Source organism: Nipponia nippon, unplaced genomic scaffold (assembly GCF_047370975.1).
Source record: "Nipponia nippon isolate SJK-2023a ecotype South Korea unplaced genomic scaffold, ASM4737097v1 scaffold_10, whole genome shotgun sequence".
Taxonomy (NCBI): domain Eukaryota; kingdom Metazoa; phylum Chordata; class Aves; order Pelecaniformes; family Threskiornithidae; genus Nipponia; species Nipponia nippon.
Window position 1 is genome coordinate 18,836,572 of NW_028262291.1, and position 24,031 is coordinate 18,860,602.

Genomic DNA, 24,031 nt, shown 5'->3' on the forward strand with positions numbered 1-24,031 from the left:
CTTATTGTACCCAAGCCACAACTTCACTCAGATCTTTGTATAAATATCAAATTGATTCAAGTGAGATATTTTCTAGGAATAGAGGCTTCCAAATAAACCCATATTTATACCCTTTTTCACAGGACACAGCTAAAATAGAATTCAGATCTCTCCTAAAAATGAACTATATATTCCCAGCTCCTGTGCGGTAAACAAAGAGCTCCCTTTTGCCTGGCAATCCAAGCAACCAGCACGCTAACAGCATAGAAAGGGAAGTGTGACAGCAGCAGGGACAGCAAACCGAGAGACCCTAAAATAATGAAAATAAAATTGCAGCTAATAACAAAGAGCTATCCTTTTTTCCTCCCAGCTCTCAGCTCTTGAATACATTTTATTTCAAATTCTTGTTCACAATTCACTGGTTAGTGCCTGTCAATAACTATCCGATCTGGTTTTTTTTTCCTCCCTGAGGAAATAAGAGCTTCATTTTGATCAAGAAAAGGAGGGGGGGTGTTTCACTCTGGGACCTTGATTTACCTTAACCATTTTCTCTCTTATGTGAGTACATTCTCTGCTGTATTGCACAATTCAAAACATTTAGGGATTATGCTTTATGGCAAAACTCAGAACAATTTGAAGATCTAATGTCTGATGATCTGCTCCCTGGCATACTCAAATCATCAGCACTAAGATCTTTGAGAGGAGAAAAAAAACCAACAGAAGAACTGTTATGTTTACATTATTGAAAAGAAACAAAGCTAGAGAGGGACTTGGTGACTTTCTTGGTCATGGAGAATAGCTGTCTCGTGTGTCAGGGTAGAACCCTAACGTCTGCAGTGTTCTTTCCATGAAATTACTTGGAAAAATATTCTTTCTTTCTTTAAAAATCTGTTTAAAAAAGGCCTTTTAAAGTGCTTAATATTTTTGTTATTTTTTTTTCCAATCAGTGCTACTTACATAATGCAAATGTGATGGCTACTGGGTTTGCAGAAATAGAGGTACTAGTAATAGCATGAAGAACTTTTCACCTACGTCACCAAATAGAGCATGACCTGGTTTTGTAACGAATGAAAGAAAAATCCAGCTGCAGCTGTCAGGTAATACTGTAAAGAGAGTTGAGAAGGGAGTTTCAGTTCACTTATTAGCAGACAGGTGTCTGCATCCCAAAAGCACCATCACAGCTGGCGCAGACTGATGCTGTTGTTAGTAATCTCAGCAGAGAGGCCAAGCACTGATCTGAGAGTTTATTTATAAATATTTTAGCAGACTGAAGAACCAGGAGGAGTTTTAAATTTACATTTCTTTATACATACTCCCACTCAGAATCTGTGAGCTTAGTAAATCTGTATAAAATCATCACCAGAGCCTGACAATAGGATTTACAAGGGCAATGTACCCATAAATGCAGAAGACTGACAAGCAGGCAATCTTGCTTTCCAAAATTATTTTAATCACTAATTTTTTTTTAATTCCCCAAAACATTAACACAGTGTTAATGAAGGATACAATCACTACACAGTGCTCACCCTCGCAGGGTCTCTGTTGTAGTGATGGGATGTATCCTAGATGCAAAGACTCAGTGCTGAATGCCAGGAGCTCAACACTGTGGGTCTAATTGTGCTCAGGATCACAGGGCACAAGATGAAAGAGCAGACTAGAAGACACTTGCTCTGAAGGCTGCTGGAGGATAATGCGGAGCGTATGCAGGATAGAATACAATGCAGGTTGCATGGCATGAAGTGAGAAGCCATCGCTTTTGTCAGAAACGTAAGAAAAGCATATTCTGTTTAATAGCAAAGCTTCAAATAACAGTCCTAACAGTTTTGACCTCCAAACAGTTATACCACGTCTCCAACAAACTGCTGTACCAGCCAGGAGAGCCAGACAGCTCAGGTGGACTCCAAAATGTGCTAATGGGTCAGTAGCACCGTGATGACATTATGAAGTATTTCTTCTAAATGCCCAGTATGAAGGAGAATTATGAGGCTAGAGAAGAGACGCAAAGGTAATCTGCCCTCGTGATCCAAAAGAGAAACTTCTTCCCAAAGACTCCACCACCTCCACTCATTCTTTGCTCAGGAGGAAACACACAGGAGTGGCAGTAAATCAACAAGTTACCTTAGTTATTCAACCGTAACCGCAACAAGGTGACAAATGAAGCCTTGCTCACATGACTCGCAGCAAATGCCTTCTTACCGTGAGACGTTTCGAGGCATCCACTTCAATCATCCCCCGCAAAAGGTTCTGACAGTCCGGGGGGATAAAATGTGGCATGTGGAACACTCCACGTTTCACCTTCTCCAACAGTTGCCGCAAGTTGTCGTCATCGAAAGGCAGTGCACCCTGCAGGGATGTGACAGAGTGGTGGATGGGAGAGATGAGCGAAAGGGAATTGGAGAGGGCAAAAGGAGAAAAGCCAGGATAAACATGGTGAGAGAACGGAAAAGAAGAAGTCAGCTCATAATGAAGGATTATAATGAGTGAAAAAACCTTTTTATCCATTGAAAATAAATAATTTCTTCATGCCGCTGTATTTTCTCCAACATAGGAAACAAAACTGAGGACACAGGTTTTTTATTAGACCTTTAATTAGAAAATGACTACCAGTCTAAAATATAATACAAAATATGAAATTGCCTTTCCAGGCAAATTCACCAAAGATGCATGGATTCACTTAAATTCAGCTCAAGCTTTTGATCTGCTGGTATTCCTCCTGGGCATACTTTCACAGCAGCAATGTTTATCGTCTCCTTATTTTTAATCTTCCTGAGACACATTTATTGCAGACATTGAAAAGGAGGTGAACAGCATTTGAGAGACTTTCAGTAAAGAACATCTTCTTTCTGATGGAGCAGCGAAACGACACAGCTGAAAGAAACCCTAACCAACATTAGCCTTTGGAAGCGGCAGACATTCTACCTGCTTAATATACTCCATCCAGTTGCCATGCTGTGGTCAGGTCATCAGTTCCTATTGCTTCCCTACTGTAGCTCACTTACATGAATGGCTTGAGGTTTTTTTTAGCTGAAATTACATTTTGAATAGATCATCAGCACGCCACAAAAAGCAGCAAAAGACCTATCCTTGCTGCAAGGACAAAAAGCAAAAAAAGAAGTTGAAATCTTTAGGATAACTCCACTGACTGAGGCTGATACCCTTTTATAGCAAGTCTGCACCTTCCTAGATATTCTCACTTCCTTCTTTCACTGCCTAACTCTAGTAGGTGCCGAGCTTCCTTGATTTCCAGGACGGGTTGTGGGAAGCTGCAAGCTGTCAGCTGCTGTGATAATGAAGCTTTAAGTTGTCAATTCTGGCACTGCTCTTACTACAGCGAGTAGTGCATCTGTATAAGCAATCCTGTGTCTATGGTTTACGGAGACCAACAGCTCCATTTACAGAAGCCTCAGAAAGCCCACCTGATGGCAACTGCTACTGGGCACTATTTACTGTTGTTGGTTCATTCAAGCAGCCTTGAAGAGAGAGCCTCCCTGTCTTCTGTAACCAATCTCCTGAGTTACCTACTTTTTTCCTAACCGTTCCAGACTTAAAGGAAAATCAATTCTGATAGTTCAGTACTTTGGCTAACGCAATTTAAGCCACGATGAAGTCAGCAAGGCTGCTTTGTGGCATTTCCTGAAGGTAACAACTACAGCTCTTTTATTACTACCACCTGCTATTATAGCTTGAGACTTTTTGTAGGGTTTGTCCTGACATAATTAACTGGAGGACTCTCCACTCTCTGTCAATAATAGACTTATTTCAATCGTTTTGCAGACTCATGTATATATGTAGGAACAGATGAAGACAGACACCAAATCTTGATAGAGAAGCCCCCTGAAAATGAAAAGCCCACTCCTACAAATCCTAACCTTCTTGACACATTCTCTCTTCTATTCTTACAAATGTAACAAGTTATATTAAGAGCTCATTATACAGTTCTATTTTATCAGCCACGAAAATAGCTGCTCAGGAGCAATAGATGAACAGGTGCTATCTAGTGAGCTAGTTATAATCGTTCTCTTGCAACATCAAGATAAAAAATCTAAAACTTCAAAAATGCCAGTGATTTGTAGTAACTAGAAAGAAAAAAAGGGTAAGATTGGTTAAGGTGAATTACAGTATCATACTGAGATTACTTCAAGGTATTTTGATTCGGGACTTTAAAAAATTATCAACATATTTTTTGAAACAAAAATCCTTTAAAATTTTCAAGTATTTTAAACAAAAATAATGTGCAGAATCTAACTCTGTATATTGTACAAGTGCTTTTGTCAAAATAAAACATTTAAGTGAAGTAATTAGGTTTACTAATAAATGTACAAGGAAATCAAAATTTGACTTCAGGCTTGTTATTTTTGTAATTGTAGGTGATCATCTGAACTATTATAGATACAAAAAACTTAACACGCACATAAAATCTATTCTCATATACAGTATTCAATCTGCACATGGTATATGCTTATATGAATATAAATTATATTTTCCTACATTATGGTATGGAAATTGATAAGAAATGCCAAGCCTATCTGCCTTCAGCTGGACATCCAATTGTTGTATGTTTAGGAGTATTACATTACCACTGCAAATCAGAATAAATTCCACAGAGAACTGAAACTTTGATCAAAAGAAGAGTAAGTTACAAGGTACCACATTTTGAATACTAAAGAAAGTATTACTGAGCCAGATGGAAACTAATTTAAACTTTGTACTACTGGCTCAGTTTTATATTCCCAAGTGCACCAAATTAAAATGTAGCTCAATACTTGCATGAAACAAAATAATTGTTGCACTCAAATCTTCTCTTGATAAAACACTGCAGTTAATGCATGCATATACCTACTGAAACACATATATACATACTGCAGAAAAAACAAACACTTCCCAAACCCAGCCATATTTTGATCCTGTGAAGGACAACTTATTTGACACCCTCTGTGTTCTGGAGTTGTAACCCTGCACATCCTTTCCAGTCAAAAAATGTGTTGCAGTATCACAACACAGCAAAGAGTATTTATGGAGACAAGTTTTTGATGCTTGTCTACGCTCTCCTGTGCAGGGCAGCAGCATTTCAAAGAAGCAGTGAAATATTCCTCATGCTTTTCCTTTGGGACTGATGTAGAAATAAGAGGAAAGGATGCAACTGAGAGATACAAAAATAGGGGAACTAAAAAAACCCATCTGTACATGATGTCAATAGAATCACCATTAAATACAGCAGCATTTTCATATTTTTCTTTTCTTTTTAAAGGATGGTGCAAGGAAGATGACTCACCACTAGCAACGCAAATAAAATGACTCCGCAGCTCCAGACGTCTGCTTTCCTTCCATCGTATTTTTCTCCCTGCGCAGCAATGACACACAGGTTCAAAAGACTGCTCACTAGTAAATGAATTAATTATCCTTGAAGAACAAGATTGGGGAGAATGGGAAACCCCACATTTCAGTTCAGCCACCTGCTTCCCAAGGTGGCCTTCCCAACTAGGAGGCCATGACACAGCCCATTAATGGAATTTTTATGAACATCAGTTTACAGTCTTATCTGGGCTCTGCGAGAACGGGCTCAGAAGTGGGGAGCAGAGCAGGAATGGTCAACAACTCACAAAAGATTAGACCTGGCACTTAAACAGTGTCAGAGGTCCATTAAGGATGTCAAGAAGGTGTTTTTCTCTTCCCTGGTTCTTCAGGGAGCTTGTCATCGGTCACATTATTTGTGAACTCATAGTATTATCTGGACATTCTCTTCTGTATGCTTCCTGCTTGGCTTTACATATTAAAGATACGCTTTAAAAGAGGGGAATCTTGGTCACTGAAATCTTAGATACTTATTTTCAGAAGACAAAGGAAGACTAGAGGGAAAGGATAGTTTGTATCGTTTCACGGAAACCAACATCACTGACAGCCAACCCCAGTTCTTCCACTGAAATGACAGCTACATCAGAGACAGGAAAGCGTAGGGGACTGCATCCCCTGGGTGGAAGGATCAAGTTAAACAAGGCTGCTGTATTTCTGTCTGATCACGTGGCATGAAGGGTACTGTGAGAATAACACACGATCATTGCCCTCACATGGTCGACATGGCTTGATTCAGGGCTGAGCCAAACACACAAAACCGTAGTTACGTTCCTTGTGTCATTTCCAATGCTGTCTGCCTTGGACAGATTTCCTGTACAGAGGGTCTATCTGCATACTTGCAACGAGAGACACTTAAAAAAATATATTTATACACTCTAGTGTTAACCAACTTACCCGGATGACTTCAGGGCAAGCATAATGTGGTGATCTGAAACACAAAATACAGTCAAATGAGCATGTAACAGCCTGGTATTTATGGATTACATGCATTTCCATTTTGTTTAGCAGAATAATGATCGGCTCACTTATACAGAATGCAAGCGTGCAAAACCAGCACTTTTTTCCTTCCCTCAATGAGAGCACATTTATAAGAAACTCAGAAAATGGTCAAGAACTAGCATAACTCAAAATTCTATGGCCCTACTATGAATTTCTTAAAAGTGAGGAAGGAAGAGAAGACCAGGCATATTCTGTTTCTATATAGAATTCCAGCCCTCTAATCCCACCCTTTAACTTGGCCTTGTATCTGATTAGAAGGCAGGCCCATGCTGTAAAGCCTTTTATAACAAAAAAGACAGAACAATATTTTCAGACCAAACACATGCATTCCTAAACCATGTCTTGCATTTCTTCTGCTAAGGTTGCTCTCAATTACTCCAGTGGTCATAAAAGCTGCTGATACATAATTTCAATACGCAATTTTTTTTTCTTTTAAAAAACTAAAAAGGATGGACAGTAGTACTATTACCTAGTGAGTTAATATATTCTTTTCACATTCTTCTACCCATATATCTCTGGTTTGATTCCTGGCTGAGAATAGTTAATTACTTCAACTTGCCAGGTAATCATTTTAATTCCTAAAGATTATAGCCACAGCTATTTATTTTATAGCCTTCATTAAAGTAACTTGACAAGTAAAAGGGATGCAAACTGTCTGAGACCTGTGTGCAAATCATGCTATTGTTTATACTGACACCTCCCAGCAGTCCCTGAGCCTGTCTTCATTTGTGCATTTGTTTCTTGTGACAAATGCAATCATGGCTGGGCAATACCTGTCTCACAAAGTAATGAGCAAAACAGAAGCACAGTGAGGTTGGCTTTGTGCTAGGATGCTACATTAATACCCAGTGAGACAGCCCATTCATTGAATTTCCATACCCACTACACTTATCTTATGGCCAAATATCATCCCGTGGGCATGGAACGCCCTGATTTGGTATCACAGCTTTTGACAGACCATGATAACTTGGGACTGCAGCTACCTTGAAAGCAAAGCTTAAGTGAGGAGAGAGAAATGCAGTTGATCCCTCACAGATTTTAGGAAAGGTGGAATTCAGAAGTTTAGTACAATATTTAATATCCCTCCCACCCCCCCATTTAAGAGGTTATCACAGGTGTTCTAACGAGGACTATCTGTTCAGTAGTGATCCCAAGTGTCTTAATTTAGACTGGATTTTACAAACTTTGATTTGAAAGTCAAAACAAATAATGAAAACCAGAGCCTTCCTTCAGAAAGCTGGCCAGAGGTGGCCCTTGGGAGACCAAAAAGAATGGACTTGTGCCTAGTGGGTAGGACAAGTACCTGGGCTCTCTTGGCAGCTCTGTCACTGGCAGCAATGTGGACATGGACAAGGCTACTTAACATTTTTAAAAGCTGCAGCTGCCCACAGTTTGAAAAAGGTAACCAGAACCTCACCATGAGTCTATTCTTCTGACTAAAACAAGAGCAATGCTATGACAGCTTTCATACCTCACACAAGTTTGTATGACTGAATTCACTGGGATTTGTACGAGGCTTTAACCTTTTAGGGCAAAAGCCTCTACAGTAACAAAGAGCGTGATGGCAACAATAATGAAATAAAGCTAAGCAGTCAGTAATGTTAATAAAATTGTTGCTTCTTGACTAAGTGGGGGCTGATATGGGGGACTTGCAGCATACTGCTGGCCACTGCTGGAGAGTAAGTGAGGCCAGAGTGAGGCACTGAATTGCTTAACGTTATGCACATGTTCCCAACCCTCCAACCTATATTGTTCCCTGTGAATTTGCTTTATAGCAATCCAACAGCTACTCTACACCTGTTCTTTTTAATACCCCAAAGCCTTAACCACTAAACGGTCATGTCACTAGAATAATGCATGATTTTACAAGCTTTTAGAAGACAAGTTAAATTATTCTTGTGAGAATGCCTGACTACTGGTGTTGTCTTTTCTTCATATCAAAAAAACGGCATATAGTGTACAGGCCATCCTTAAGGTACACACAAATCAGAATTAAGGAGCAGCACCAGAATTGGGACTGCAACCCAGGACTGGACAAACACAGCCAACTGTCAGCAGTACTAGATCGCTTAGACAGAAGAGTGAAAGAGGGCAGTATGGGAGCTGTAGGGAAGGTAGTAATGCAACTATAATTTGGAAAAAAGCTTGGTAGCAAAAAGAGTATAGGAACTACATCAGATCATGAACATTCACTCAGTTTAGTCACCTCAGAATAGAAAGACTAGTTCTAACATGTTCTATATAACTGAGTCACATCAGGTTTATTGGAAAACATACCAGGGGGTAACAAAGGAGCGAAGACACAATCTAGGTAACTGTTGAGCTCCTGTCACTTACCGTGTCTGAGTTTCTCAGTCTTGCATGCATTTTAGCTTCTGTCAGGTACGATGCTACCGTTGCCTTTCCTACAGAAGGTGAGTCACGAAGACACACAGTACATTGAATGGCTACTACAGGTGGTGTCTGTGCCTGAGCTAGAAACTTAAGCCAGACCTCTCAAGTCCTGCACAGTATCCTGTACAGTTCAGCATCATCCTTCAGCACAATACTGTTTGGGTGGCCATGCCACCTGGGGTGCACTGGAAGAGTCAGGATCTCAATTTGCAGAGTGCTTCTGAGTTTTTATTTGTATACGATGCCTCCAACAAAGATTTCAGAACTCCTAATTCTGGATGCTGAGCAATGCAATCACTTTGACAGCTTCCTCTGCTAACATCCTTGAAAAGAAGAATGTAAGTGTTGTGAAGAACCCAAGATGGGTACGTACCTATTTATGTGTCCCACTAGCAAATGCACTTAAAGCATTTACCTTCCTGAGGTCAGCTGGAGTGCAGTACAATCTGCTAGGTGTCTTAGAAGGCACCACTGCAATTCTGCTAAAATCTAGGAGAATGGGTGGAGAAAATGTATAATAAATCCTTTGAACAAGTCAGATTGATTCGATCATTCAACAGCTGCCCTGCAACTGCCCAGAGAGCACATGTTTCTGTTATAGCCATTCTGAATTCTTGCCAGCACACACTAGCTAGATATATGCAGCATTGTCTTGGCTAACAGCTCTAAAAGGGATCCTCAGGCAGGCCAGAATCCATAGAAAACTCATTTCCATGCTGCCAATCACCCAGCAACTTCAACTGCTTTAAAGAGAAAACTCAAATTTAATCAAAAATCTATTTATCTTTCTACAGAGTCATGAATATTTCTTTGGCTCTTATCACTAATTATTTGATATACGTGTGTCAAGAGCAACATTGCCTGCCTCTTCCCCTAGGCCATCTCCTCATCGTTCAGCTATATCTCTGTGCAGCAAAAGCCACAATCTGCCCTTGATAACAAATAAGTATATCGCTCAGCACGATCAAGAAGCAGTTGCTGCCTGCGGGTACTGCTGCAAAAAAAGCACCGATGTTCACCGTGTTTATTTCAAGGATGATGTGGATTTTCCCAGGCTAGTCTGCCTGGGGCAGGAAGGGCTCTCTGAATGGTCATTCACAGCTATGACTCTAGGACACAGTAATCTTAAGGATCTTGGGGGACCTTAGCAAAGCATTTATGTGGGATTTCAACCAGAGGAAATAAGCCAGAGTGCAATGACGAAATCCAGGACAGCCCTCGACAGGTAAGTCAGGCATTCAGAAAGAAATGTATATATCCTTGATGTATCTATCCTGAATTTCATCTGAGAAACTAGAAAAGTAGTTCTTGATTTGTGCACATCAAGATACAGCACAGCTACAGTAGATCTGAGACAACCAGGGCCATATCTTCAGTGCAGGTGTGATGTGCATGTGACCTACAGGTCTCATTATGTAGGTAAGAGAGACCTGCACTGTGCACACACAAACTGACTGCCCATGTGTGGTTTATCTGGCAATATACAGTAACTGCTTTTCCAGAGAAGCAGTTGGTTGACCAAGGAGCACAGGGAAGGCTGTGTGATCCTACTCCACAGTGTGACAAATCATTTGTTACACTGTCTGATGGGTTCCCAGGTCCCATCAAAGATGAGTGTCCATGCCTGGGTCCTTTGGTTCCATGCCTTAAGATGGTAGTATTTGGGGAAGAAGAAAAGCTTCTTTGAGTGCCATCCTTTAGGCCTCACAGCTGGAGACAGAGTTTCTGCAGAGAGGGAGGAAGAAGTCTCCTTCCCTCTGTTATTTTTATGCATGAAGTTACCTTGATACAGGTGGTTGTACAGGTGCACTGAAGTCCTCCCACATCTACCTGTTTTTGCTGTTGCTCAGATGCTGCAGTCCCTTCTTCCCCCCCCCCCCCCCCCCCCCCCCGTTAATCACTGTCACCAAGCTGGCTTTCAGAGACAGAAGCTACCCACTAGCACAAAAGGCTGCCTGTGCTTTCCCCCCATGCTGGGTAGCAAAGGGCTGAGATGAAGGGGAATGCCAGAGGAGTAGCAAAATAGACAAAGAAAATTCTTCAGGAGAAGGACATACGTTAGAGCATCCTGAGTGGAGAAAGTGACAGCCACAGATCACACAGAAAAGTAAGACAGGGAGGGACTGAAGAAACGGTTCCAGTAGCATTCATGCATCCTCATATAAATGGAGATACCCAGATCAATGTAGCAAACATGATACGAAAACAGTATAATTAGTATTTGTAAACCTAAGATACTATGATGAAAATCCTACCTAGCATTCATAGCAACGCTTGAATGCAGTGAGGAGACATTATGAATGGATCCATAAAATGAATGATGAGGAAAAATCAAACATTAAATAGCTGTTTATTCAAAAAAACACACCATCCAAACACCAAATGAGGCAAAGATTTGTTGGAAAAAACCTGTACAAGCTCATAACTAATGGCCATATCCTAATGTGCATGGGCTAAGTTAATGTTATACTGGCAATTTGAAGAATAGCACATCTTAAATTCTCAGTGTTTGATTTTGCAGACTTAAAGCTCTTTTAACACACCTTGGGATGTATTACAGGCAAGGCTGGTATTAATGGTTATTAATAAGGTTGTCTGGTATTTCCCTTTATAACCCTCATTTTAAGTTGCTTATGACTTACCATCAATTTAACAACTTAACAACAATTTTCCACGCTTTTCGTCTGCCTCAGACTGGTTTCATGTTTGTACATGCATGCATGTTGTATATGGGACGAAACATTTCCATTATCTAAGTCTGATCTAAATTAAATGCTTTTTTCCCATAAAAAAGGAAAATTTCTAGTATCCTCAGCTGCAAAGGGAAAACTTGAATATTTGTTTGCATTCTCCAGAAATATTTACTTGCACTGCCACTAGAAAAGTGCAGTTTGCATTTACTAGCAGAAACTCTCTAGAGCAGCAGGATCAAAATTCTACCTGCACTGGCAACACTTCACAAAACAATTTTTCTACCTGAAACTGATACTACATGCTGCTGTGGCTGGGGTTAATACAAGGTACATCACCGAACTTTAAAACAAAGTGAGTGCAAAACCAACAGGAAATAGATCTAGGACTGACAGCAACTGGCTGGGACAACCAGGTAGAGGAAACTAGAGCTGGAACCTAGTGGAAAAGAGAAAAGGATCTGGGATTTGGGGCCAAATATGGAGCAGAAATGACTGGGAGAAGTCCGCAAGACTAGAGGGCAAATCAGGGAAGGAGATGGGAAGGGGGAGCTGGGAATGGAAGCTCTTGATGAGATGGGGTAAAAAGTATTAGTTCTGGCATTTCCAATTTTAAGAGCCTAGATTTGCAACTCTAACAATACCTGGATGTAGGACACTTGCATATGTTTTAGACAACGTGTACACATTTATTATAAAGGGGAAAGAATATGTGCAGCATCATGTCTTGTCATTAAAATCAGAAATGGTGACTGGACACTGAGGTGTGTGGCACCTGAATATCGCTCTTCTGAATTACCTGCTCATCACAGGTGTGCCGATACACCACATACAGATGTAAGGGAATCAGGAGCTAGATGACCTCCACTAGCGATTCTAACAAACACACAGTGCATTGGTTGTTATAAATACCCTGAGCTCAAAAAAAGCCAGTAATCAGTCTTAGTGGAATATGTGCCTTTTTTTTTTTTTTTTTTTTTGATAGATCCAGGCAATCTGTGGGTCTGCGAAGTATTGCTAGGGATTGCTAGGGAGAGCTGAGAACAGAGGAATTGACTGTGCTGGGGTTGGAAATTGCCGTTTTCCTCCATTATGCCACCAACAGGTGCAAGGCTTTCTTCTCACTCTCAATAAAATCATAATCAGCATCGCTCTTCCCACATACACACAGCTTTCTGGATCAGGCCAGGGGTTCCCTATGGAGACACCAATATGGGGGAACTATTGCATCCAGTCAGTTAATTGTGGGGCTGTCAGCAGTGGTGTCAGTCTCCACACCGACTGCCTCTGCAGAGATCTGGTCTGCTGCTGGTGCGAGCTATGTTTACATGTCAGGTCTGTCCTAGCTCTTGGTTGGGACAGAGAGATTTGGAGGCAGGCAGCTGTGGGTTTTTGGTCACCTGACAGCTTGCAGCAATCTCCATCCAGTAGGACTCAGTGTTTCAAAGCTACGATGAATGAAATGGAGAGAAGTGAAGAGATGGCAAAAATTTACTTTGCCAGGTTTCTGTAAGGAGCAATAGGGAATTAGGAAGGATCTTTACAAGCTCCCAAGAATTGTAACTCAACAGTATCCTCTTTCAACCCTTCATTTTACCCATAAGCCCTCTTAGTTCAAGAAAAGGGAACAAGGTCCAGGGAATGCCCCAACCCTTCCTGCTTTTCCAAGACTCCTATAGAAATGACAGCAATTTATGTTCAGAGCAACTTGGGCACTGCAATGACTTGCTAAGATGGAGAACTGAAGCAGGGAAAGGTAATGCATCTTGTCCAAGACCACCCTGAATGCCTTCAGCAGAGACAGAAATCAAGCTCAGATCACCTGGGTCTCAGTCCTGAGGTTTAACCATAAGGCACTCACTCTTCTTGCCTAGTGACAATTCAGGATAGATTGGACAATATCTACCATTCTGAAACACTGCAAGGCAGCATGCTGGGAAGAATTGCTGTGAAAAGAGACAGGGGAGTGTCTCTGCATGCCATTGCCTGGATGGGTAAAGAGGAGGAAGAGCCGAAGAGATCTAAAATAATAGAGGCAGCATCCTACCACATCTTCCGCTTCCTTCCTTGTCTGCTGTTTGCTCACAGACCTCCCCTGCTCCTGGAGGAATGCAGAGACTCACTGTGTTACTTTGGCATTTCAAGGACCGTCTCTCCATGAGACTGCCTTGCTGTGCAATTTCTGCAGTAAGCAGAATTATTCCTGCAGACCCTACACAAAGCTTCTCTTCCTCTCAAGGGTCTAAAGACACATGTTTAAAACTATGGCTTTTTCCTCTGCGCTATGTATATGCAGATTTGCGCAATGTACATTTCCAGTAATGGGGATTCATTACAATCAAGGCCCAATGTGCAGTCTGTCAGTGACAAATTATGTCAATGAAACAGCAAGTCCATCCTTACCTCCCTCTCCTACACAAACACAACTGGATTGACCTTTTATTGTTTTCTCCAGGTAGCCATCAGTGCTACAGAAAACCATGCAGATCTAAGGAGTAGCTCCCAGAAAACACTGACTCTGAGGTATGCAATACAGCATACTTCACGCTGTATGATTATCTTCATGAGGCCAGTCAAGCCTCTGTGGTGACCTAAAGCCTACTCAAACTCTGGACTAAACTTAGCAGTTCACTTGTGACAGCAAAGAATTTTTGACTGTGCTCTAACCGCTCTGCTGTACTGACAAAGTTAACTGCATCTCACAGCTCAACCCCATCTGATCCTCCCACTCTGACTGACAGAAATACCTGGAGACTCCTTGCGTGACTGTCAATGGAAATGTTACAATTTCATCTCATTATCAGTGTTCACAGCACAGATAAAACCATTCTGGAAATTAACTTCTGGGTGCACAGAGGAGCATCTCATTAAAGCTCAGTATCTCAGCCATGATTCACTCTGTTTTGTTCCTTTTCATGCTGGCTGAAAGTACCAACTACAAGGGTAGGTAAAACTGTTGCCTTGAAAAGCTCTGAGGTTGGTTACTGTGTGTGCTCCAAGGGAAAGGGAGTCATAACTGGATTGCCCTTCTTTGTGAACAGTGTGGCATATTGTTATATATTCCTTCCTTCCTTCCTTCCTCCCTTCACCCCCCAAACCAGAGAGATCACAAGACACCAGTATCAGCCATGCTGGGCTCCATGCCAGGAGAATTAATGAAGTGGTGTAATAGCTCACACGGAGGCCTAGTGATTGGCACCACACTTAAAATGCATCTGCAAGGTAGGAGATCATAGCATTGCTGCTGTGTTCTGTTTATTACAGGCACGTCTCTTCCATTCCATTGATTTATTAGCGCGTTTTAAGGCCTCAGTGTGGGGGCTGGCTCTGCTTGAAGCATTGAGGTTTGAATTCCAGCACAGCTTATGGAAAGGAAGTCTCCCTTTGAGACTCTAGACCTGGATGACAGAGCCCAGTGCTAACAAGAACAGGAACCCTACTGAGAGGCTCCCAAGGAGTCTGAAAAATCCTACAGGGCAATGTGAGACTGGGTTGGTTTTTATACTTCCTCTTGTTTTTTTCATGGAAGGAAAGGGGAAAATTTTGTCTGAACAGTATAGAGGCTTTGTGGTAACTGCAGGGAGGACTTCATTTCCTAATCTAGAGGGGAGGTTTGAAAGCAGCTGCAAGCAACAGATGTGCAGACTCATAGCTCCTTGCTTTTCATCTGTGCTGTTACGAGGTCAAATCTTAACTTGACATGGACATGAAGGAATGGGTGGGTCTCAGTGTACTCATCAACCAGCATTCAATCACATCATGGACTTCAAATAATTTTGCTATCCATTATTCATGACTTGGAAAGCAGAGCCGTACAGCTCAGGACTGAGAGGCAGTGGCTGGGCTGTACAGGGAACCACGGTGGCTCCACGTCTACCCTGAATTGCCTTGACTCAGAGCACAGACTGAAAAAACATGGACTAACCAGCTGAGGACGGGGCTGGGCTGGAGTCATTAGATTCACACTACCAAAGGCCAGGAAGAGAGGTCTGTATGGGAGGAGGTGGAAATCTGCTGGTACTGTCTGCAACTCCAGTTGCTGAGCTCACTGTTATAACAAATTCAGACACAGCTAAATGCTGGCGTAGTGGTGCCAGGCTGCAGCAGCTCGATGCAGCTGCTGCCCTTGCCACAGCTCACTGCGGCAGCCCCCTGCACAGTCAACACAGCACCAAGCCATAGCTATGGAGGGGTGGGGGTGGGAGGGCATGGTCCAGTGGTGCCCCTAGAGGCAATGGCGATGAGAGGGCAATGCCCCCAGAGAACACGTCCTGTCCCCGGCCAGGCACCCAGGCTTTGCTCAGCTGTTGGGCTTATTGCTGGCTCCCTTGGAAATTCCTAGAAAGCTCTTGCTGGCAACTGAATTACCACGGAAATGTTTTCAGATTGCCCCTGCAATATTCCTCCAAGCAGTCTCCTTTGCATCTGCGTTTATGCCCTGCTTGTAATTGCAAAGGACCCCGCTGCCTCCCTGTCAATGCTGCCTGTGAGCCAAACTGAAGCAGTATGGAGCATGAACAGGAAGAGCTGCAAGCAGGCAGACTAATCAGGACATGCAAATTCCATTTCAGAACCCCTAGATTTGGGCTTTTTTTCACCCCCTAATATTTTTAAAGCCTCTTCTTAAAACAGCCAACACTACTACTTTCGGTTCCCAAAAATTATATGGCCAGTGAAAGCAAACACACACCAGTGTATGCAGATGAATCAAAACCTGAAAGCCTTGATTTTTATATCCATATGTGACACCTACAGAGGCCTGCTTTTCACTGTAAAGCACTTAAACCCCCCTTCTTTTAGCTATCTTACACACTACGTGCATCATATCAATTTATTATCTTGCTGGGAAATAAAAATGCACAGTGTAAGTCTGCAGGTCTTTATTGAAACCCTTACTATAGACAACTTTTATGTCTGGAATCTATCACTGATTTCTGCAATATGTTCTGAGACACTCACCCACAACTGGTTTCTAACAAGCTGTCCCCAACCTGCAGCGATGCCATCCCAAAGTCTGCTATCCGGATGTTGTTCTTTTCATCCAGCAGTAGGTTTTCTGGTTTTAAGTCCCTGTGGCTGTAAAGAGAGGATCAAAATGTGAGTTAAATTATCCATAACAGCTTTCCCACTCCAAAACTTGTTCTTTATCCAGCACAGCATCCAACCTATTATATTTTAATTGATTTCACTTTTTTTCCTGTCCCAGGCAGGAGAACACACGTATCCAAGATCCAATCTTTGCGATACTCTAGACCATATCTCAAATGCCCACTCCTGATGAATGCAAGGCTTGAGTGCAATCAGAAGCAGAATTATTCCTGCAGACCTTGTTTTCAAGGCACCTTCAGTGCCCTGACAGGAAATGAACATCTTCAGCTTCCAGTGACACCAACGTAATCTGAGGGTGAGACCAAGGGCAATAGGTAGGAGGAGAATTTCAGCTTGGATTTAGGGCTGATACACTCCGTCATATGCCAGCTCCTTAAGGTAGGAGGCAACACCATCAATATATTCTGTCAACAACAGGAAACAAAATGAGTGATAACTAGAGAAAAAAAAAAAATCCTTGGTGTAAATGCTTCTGCAAAAAGCCCCTATTAGGAGTTTGTTTATGTAGGCATATGGCTTTGAAATAATTTTGGGTAATTAGCTCTGATGGAGAAATCCCTTCAACCCAGCACTGCTTATAAGTGAGGGTGCCAGCAGTGGGAAGGAAGAGAGAGGATTCCCTCCTTTTCATCACAGCTCAATTCTCTTATTATTTGGCAACATGGGAAAAGCCAGGCAGCCATGATCTTCAGGATGGCAACTCCTGCTTTAAATCAAAGGTATCATATATTGACTAATTTATTATTTGCCATTACCCACAGCCAACACCACTGTGCACCCATGTCTGCTTCTTAGTACTCAAGTGCTTTTGTGCAACTATTACATTTACTTGCTTTTATACCCAAAGACAAAAATCTTGCACAAAACTTGTGATCACTTTGCTTTTTTTCTTTTTATTTGCAACTCTTGAAGAGTCACAGAGATGAGAGAAGCTCTTTAGGCAGACTGAAGAAGTTAATGGCCACAAAAAGAACCCCTAAATGCCATCATCAAGGACAGCAGTCCTGGACAAAAGGCAAGATCATCAACATCTGCCAAATGCTCCAGCCCCAGCAGTGAAATGAAGAGCCCCCAGTCCTAAGGTAAGCTAGGAAAGCTGGACACTAATGAGACAGTAGTGCGTGATTTAATTTTTCCTCCACCAGACGTCCTGGACAGTTCTCATCTTACAACTGGTTTCATTAATGGGGTGCTGGGAAGACCTCATCTGACTGGGGAGATGCACTGAAGTTCTCCTGTCTGAGGACTAGGGCTCAGTGGCAAGTAACAGCTCCCTGTAAAGTGAGTGGTGCTTGTTTGATGCTATGAAACAAGCCCCCCAACAGCTCAAGTTGAGTCCATGTCCTTCTACTGTGCGTGGTTTTTCAGCGGCTATGGTGGTTTTTCAGTCTTGGAGACTGCTCCTGGTTGACTGCTGAACAGATACACGGGGTAGAAGCTGAGGGTGCCGCTGCCTGTTCCTGAGCCGCTGTTTGTGCACTGGCTGATACCATTCGTACATGTTTAGTCTGTAGCAGGCATACTGCTGACATGTGCCTTTTGTACCTAGAAACTGAAGTTCTTTGCTTATCCTAAAATTATGCAGGTTTTTTTCAGAGAGAAGAGAACTTGAAGGAATGATCAAGGCACAGCATGACCTAAGCACAGGACGTCCACAAGCGTTTCTCCAGCCTGGATGCATGCTCACTACAAAACATCTCATGTTATTTCAGGAAAACAGTGCAGCTAAAGGAAATGCAAAAATGCTCCCCTTCCATGCCTCAAAGCTACCAGCCTTAACAGACCTGCCACATGCCCTGGCTGGAGCAGAATGTATGTGAACCTTGAACCAGCCCCACTCCCAGACCACCGAGAGGTACTGAAAGGGAAGGGACGACACTTTTGAAAATAAGTATAGTATTCACTGGCGGAAAGGAGTCTCCTCCCCATTTGATCCTGTCTTCCCATCCACTGAGATCCACAACACAGTTTTAGGCCTGGGTTTTTAGGGAGGGTCAAGTAGGAAAATGAGGTTCCTATAAAGTGGTAAATGTATTCAGTTTTTTTTTGGAAAGCCACTGCAAGAGGGAGAGGAAAAAGGGGGTGCCACCATCCACATTCCAAATGTGGATTAAGCTTCACCTCACTGTGCTGTGCAATGCTTTTCCATGAATGATCAGCCTACATGGGCTGACGGTGGTCTTTAGGCAGAGGTCCTGACCCACCTCCCAGAGAGCATTTTGAAAGCCTTAAGTTGGGAACTGGTGATTCGCGGGACTGGGATAGTACGTGTGAAAGGAAATCTGGAGTGGCAACAGACCTTAAAGTGTTGTTTTTTTTTTTCTCCAGACACTCACCAAAATATAACCAAGAAAAATTATCAGCTCTTCACTATTGCCCACTGAGCAGAGAGGAGAGTGTGGACTCTGTTGAGAATCGCAACATTTATCGCTGACTGGGCCCTAAAATACAAGAACTGCGATACGGCAGTTTTGCATCTCTCTGACCCTTCTCCATCCCTCTTTCAACACAGTCCCTAGTGCCCAGTATGGAAGGTTATCATAGGAATTTCATGGCAGCCTGAATATTTTTTTTTTTTTGTATTGTGGCAGCACTCCTCTCAGAGATCAGGGTGCCAGTGGGATCAGGAAGTGCTTGCACATTCAACCACATGAGAATTTTATGCCCCAATGAAAATTTTCTTCTAGCTGGAACATTTCTCTGCTATCCATCTTTGGACCACTTTGAATTTGCCAAGGCAGCATCCTGGGGATAGAAGTCAGGCCAGGAGTCTGCACCAGAGTGGCAGAACCAGTATCACTGCCACTGGGAATGAGACTTCTCTCTGCATTTCCATTTCCCATCTTTGTATTTCCAGCTTTTCAAATGCCAGAAGGAAGGGAGAGGAACATATGGGAATAGGGAAGGCTTGTTATAATTTACCCAAGAGCCCAGCAGCCTGGACAGCCTCATGCATTCATATTTGGAAAGAATTCTCTTGTGCCAAAATGAAACAAAACAAAACAAAAATCCCACTGTATGTGGTAATTACTTGGCATTAATGCAACATTGCAGAGTAAATGCATTTAATTTGGTCCCATTCCAGCTGATCTCTCTGGCTCTCCATGTCTTATGTGACTGCATCAACTCCTCTCTCTGCAGGTGAACAGAGGACTCGTTACCCTTTCGTTGTTCTAAAGGCTCTAAAGCTGTAGGGGCTTTACCACATGGTTGGAACATCAGAAGAGAAGAAAGCAGCTTCTTTACAGACAAACACGGCAAACTCTCCTATTGAGCCCTGCATATGCTGAGAAAGAATATGAAAGAGAAATGCAGCACTGCAGAAGTCAGTGTAACCCTGATCCAGGGTGGCCACAGACTGCCCAGAGCTCCTCAGTCAAGACAATGGAGCAAGAAGTTAGCTCCAGGAGCCCGCATACGGCAGGCTTTTGAAGGGAGAGTGTGTGAGTGAAAGGGAGCCATTAAACAAGCCATGACAGGGGAAGCACACGCTGTCAGACACTCCGCAATGTCCCTCTTTTACAGATTACAACAAAGGCTTTACAATTCCCTTGCAGCACAAGATGGATACAGAGAAAGCTCTGAAAAAAATTGTCCCATGGAAATGGGCACAGTTCTTGGAGGAGGTGCATAGAAAATGAAAGGCACACATATGTGTTAACATGTTCCAGCTTCCCACTTATGCACTGGCCACGCTTGCTTTCTGGTTGCTCCCAGCGATGCTATTCAGACAGCTCCTCTAGCTCCCTCCATTGCCTTTCTAGTCCGTCCTCCCGCTCTGGGAATATCCCCATATCTGTACTTCAGGCAGTTGCAGCATACATAAAAAAGAGAAGTAAAACACTCTCTCCCTGTCACCCAAGGTTGGCAGAAGATTTTTGGTGTAGTGACAGACTCCAGATCTTGGATTCAAAGGAGCTATGTCACCTGGCACAAGATGATGAACTAACCCATTATTTTAAAGTGATTTTTGAGCTGAAATGTTCATATCAGTTTCTATGACAACTCATTGTAGGTCACAGATTTCTAACCCAAGAAGCCTCCTAATTGGAGTAGTTGCAGGTCATTTGTACTAATCAAATTGTTGGCTACTTTGCAAATGCTTTTCTTACTGACCCCAAACTCCCAGAAGGGCCAGACCACAGAATAATTGCTCTGCAGCATGCCTCTTAAAAATGCCTGATGTGACGCAAATAATTTATCAGTAATAATTAATAGTATCAGAAGCAATATTTTTAATTTTCTGGAGCAGAAAAAACCCTTCATCTTATTTTCTCTTGCTTCTGTAAATCATATCCAAATGTGTAACTTGTATCTACCTACAGAATAATCTTTGTTTAGAGCCATGGTTGCTATGCTCAAATTTAGTAAGTTTTCACAGAATTCTGCAGAACAAATAAATATAGTTATAACTAGGAAAAAGGACAACATCTATAAACATATCAGGAGACCTGGAGAAGGGTTTGTATGCATAAAACCTTGCTTGCTTTTTAACAATTATTTCCATTGATCTATTAAAATATATTGCTCTTTCCTACCAATGTTGCCTCAAAACATATATTTCAAAGCCAGAACAGACTGTCAGGTCTGATCACCACTGCTGTGCTTGCCAGAGAATGTTACCTGGTTATGCTCACAATAAGACTATGCCATTTTTGAGTTTCCAGTGGCTTACTTAAAGAACTAAACTTACAAAAATACATGTCCTCTGACTTTAGCTGAGCTGGTAACTTTGCCTTTGGCATTGCAGCTGCTGTACTTGATGGGTTTTCTCTGGTTCCCTATACAAGGGAAATTCGAAAATTTCTCACTGTTTTAGAGTCAGTCTCAATCACAGAACTGAAACTCCTGGATTCAGGCAACGATTGGTGAACCTCAGCTCTCAACAGGGGAAAAAGGTACCTTCCTCACTTCTGATGATCTGAAAGAAAACTTGAAAACCTAAAGACTCAAGGACCAGAACTCCCCTCCCCAGAAACCAACCTTATTAAATTCCACAATTTCTAGACCAGTTTCACATTTGGAGGCCTTGCATCATGATTTCAAACTGTCCAGCTGCTGCAGTCTTAAGTGTTCGATAGGCCATCCCTGCAGAACACTATACCACGCTCCTTATAAATGAAACAAGGCAGAGTGGGAGTCACTAGGAGCGTGCACTATCTGACAGAACATGGCACCTGGCATTCTTCAGCTTTCTCTGTTTCTTGAAGACACCCCAGATTTCTCCCTAGAAGCGTGCTTCTTTTACTGACAGTGGTCTGCAGCTCCTGCCTGCAGGAATATACCAGAGCTTTTGGCACTACTGCTGTGAAATCTTGAAGCATTATTTTATAAGGAGCCTCATCCCCCCCTGCACTGAGGGGAAGAACACAAGGCAAAGTCAAACAAAGCTCTTATTCATTGCCTCAGCCCTCTAAGTCACACACCCCCATGCCTACGCATGCACACACAGACACACTTCACCAAGAGCTTTGTGCGTACTCAAGCAGGCACAGCCCCAGGCAGTGAAAGGAGAAAGGGCCCTCATAATTGTCATTTATCAATATTCATAAAGAACCTGCCTTAGCTGCCTCTTGTGCATGCTCGGGAAAAAAACACAAAATGAAACCCAACCAAAATAAAAATAAAATGAAATAATCATCTCGCTGCTCATTACTGCAGGGGATTTCCTCTCAATGTCACCAATGCCCCATGCAGTAATTGGCATTATCTGTTATCTCTGAAGCCATAATAAGGTTTGCCACGGGGCATTTTCTGTAATCATATTTTTATTTGTCAGCTTGTGAGTTGACACCAAATATGAGCTTGACCAAAGCAAAAACCCAACACACACAAAATACGCATGCCGCCAATCCCAGCTCTTGCCGGTGATGTCACACCCAGCCAATGAGGCGCCCGCCAGCTCTCCTCGCCCGGCTCCCACCCTCCGTTGGCGCTGCAGCATTCCCTCGCTCGAGATAAAAGAGACTCTTCCTGAGGAAAGCAAGGATTTGCGACCTACCCCGATACGTGCTCCTACATTGTTTCTGACAGAAAATATAGCCGGCACTGAATTAGCTGAGAGCTCTCCCACAGTACGGAGGCAGGATATTAAAAGGGACTATTGATTTTGGGGCACCCAGCTGAGACATCTTAAAGGCTCTGAATTTAGGAGAGCAGACACCCAGCATTAGGTGAATGGCAGCTTAGGAAAAAAACCCATCAGTTATGTCCAAAGAAAACTTCCTAGGCTAGAATGATCTCACATGTCCAAGGAACCCCAGATTCCTCTGTCGTTTCTTGCACCACTGCTGAGTGCATCTGCTCCAGGCACTGCAGCATGGTGCAGAGCCCTCGGAGCTAGCACAGAGGAAGAGCTGGAAGCAGAAGCAATAATGCTGCATCACTGAGCTAACTGCTCTGCTTGCCAGCTCAGGCAAAGCAGCAAGGTAACACAGATACGCTGTTTGCAGGATCCCATGTAATACCTCTGCACGGTGCTGTCTGTTCGCACCCACAGTTGCCTGTGGGTCCCTAGCATGGCACAGCACAGAAAAGTCCTTAGAGAACCCTACAGTGGGTTACCTATAAGCTTTCCCCCATGGCCAACCTGTACCACAAAACCCCGTGAGTGACTGCACCTCAGAGCAAGGCACATCAAATCTTCCCTCACTTTTTATAAAATAAATAAATAAAATAAGAACAGAAAGCTCATACTTTTTTAAAATGACACAAAACCAGACTCAAGCTCCAAGCCTATTCTGCTTCCTTGTCTGAGCTGCTTGTTTGAAAACACCTCTCGGACACAGGTGATCTCTCCAACAGCAGCAGCAGGAGCCTTTTACTGATTGAGGAATCCTTTCTGATTCTTTGATCTGGGAATCCTGGTGCATCAATACATTTTGAGCAGTGAAAGCTGAATGTGGTTATGTACTGCTGTGAAAGTAAGCCACAGATATTTCACAGTGTTTTGGGAGGTAGAGGAAGAAGATGGGACAATGAGATGGGGCTGGGGACACCGGGCTATCAATCTATTCTGCCAGTAGGTTAGAGGCACCCACATTTAGTCATTAACCAAAGCAGAAGCCTTCATTTTTCAACGTGGTCATAACTGGATAACCTGGCTGATGAGATGATTTGTCATTTCACTGCCCCACGACAGGACAAGGTCAGGCTTCATTGCTTAGGAAAGCACATTAACTTTTATACTCACACACATGCACACACATATATTTATGCATGCTCTGATTTTCAAAAAGTTTTAACGATAACTGTCCAGAATACAACATAGAGTCTAATATAACACAGACCACACAAGTCTCAGAGTGACCCAGAGGGAAGAGAGCTTATGATTTACTGCTAACTTATTCAGCACTAGATGCTAGTCGAGTGGGAGTTGGCAAGGAGACAGGGGATTTACTTCTAAACAAGACTACTGCCCACAATCCAATACGTTTAACAGAAGAAAACGGATTCCTCAAGAGAGACGTGCACTCTGCTTGGAAATTCCACATATCGTTAAACCTGCA

At 42.6% G+C, this 24,031-nt stretch overlaps 1 protein-coding gene across 1 annotated transcript in view; it reads right to left on the reverse strand.

Annotated features, from left to right (window-relative positions):
* Positions 1-24,031, reverse strand: part of BRSK2 (BR serine/threonine kinase 2) — a 326,660-nt gene that overhangs the window by 66,352 nt on the left and 236,277 nt on the right. Inside the window, exons 7-10 of the mRNA XM_087745783.1 lie at positions 16,374-16,490; positions 6,226-6,259; positions 5,252-5,320; positions 2,176-2,322 (exon numbers count right to left, since the gene is read on the reverse strand). Coding sequence (XP_087601909.1) covers positions 2,176-2,322; positions 5,252-5,320; positions 6,226-6,259; positions 16,374-16,490 — 367 coding nt within the window. The remainder of the gene's footprint in view (positions 1-2,175; positions 2,323-5,251; positions 5,321-6,225; positions 6,260-16,373; positions 16,491-24,031) is intronic.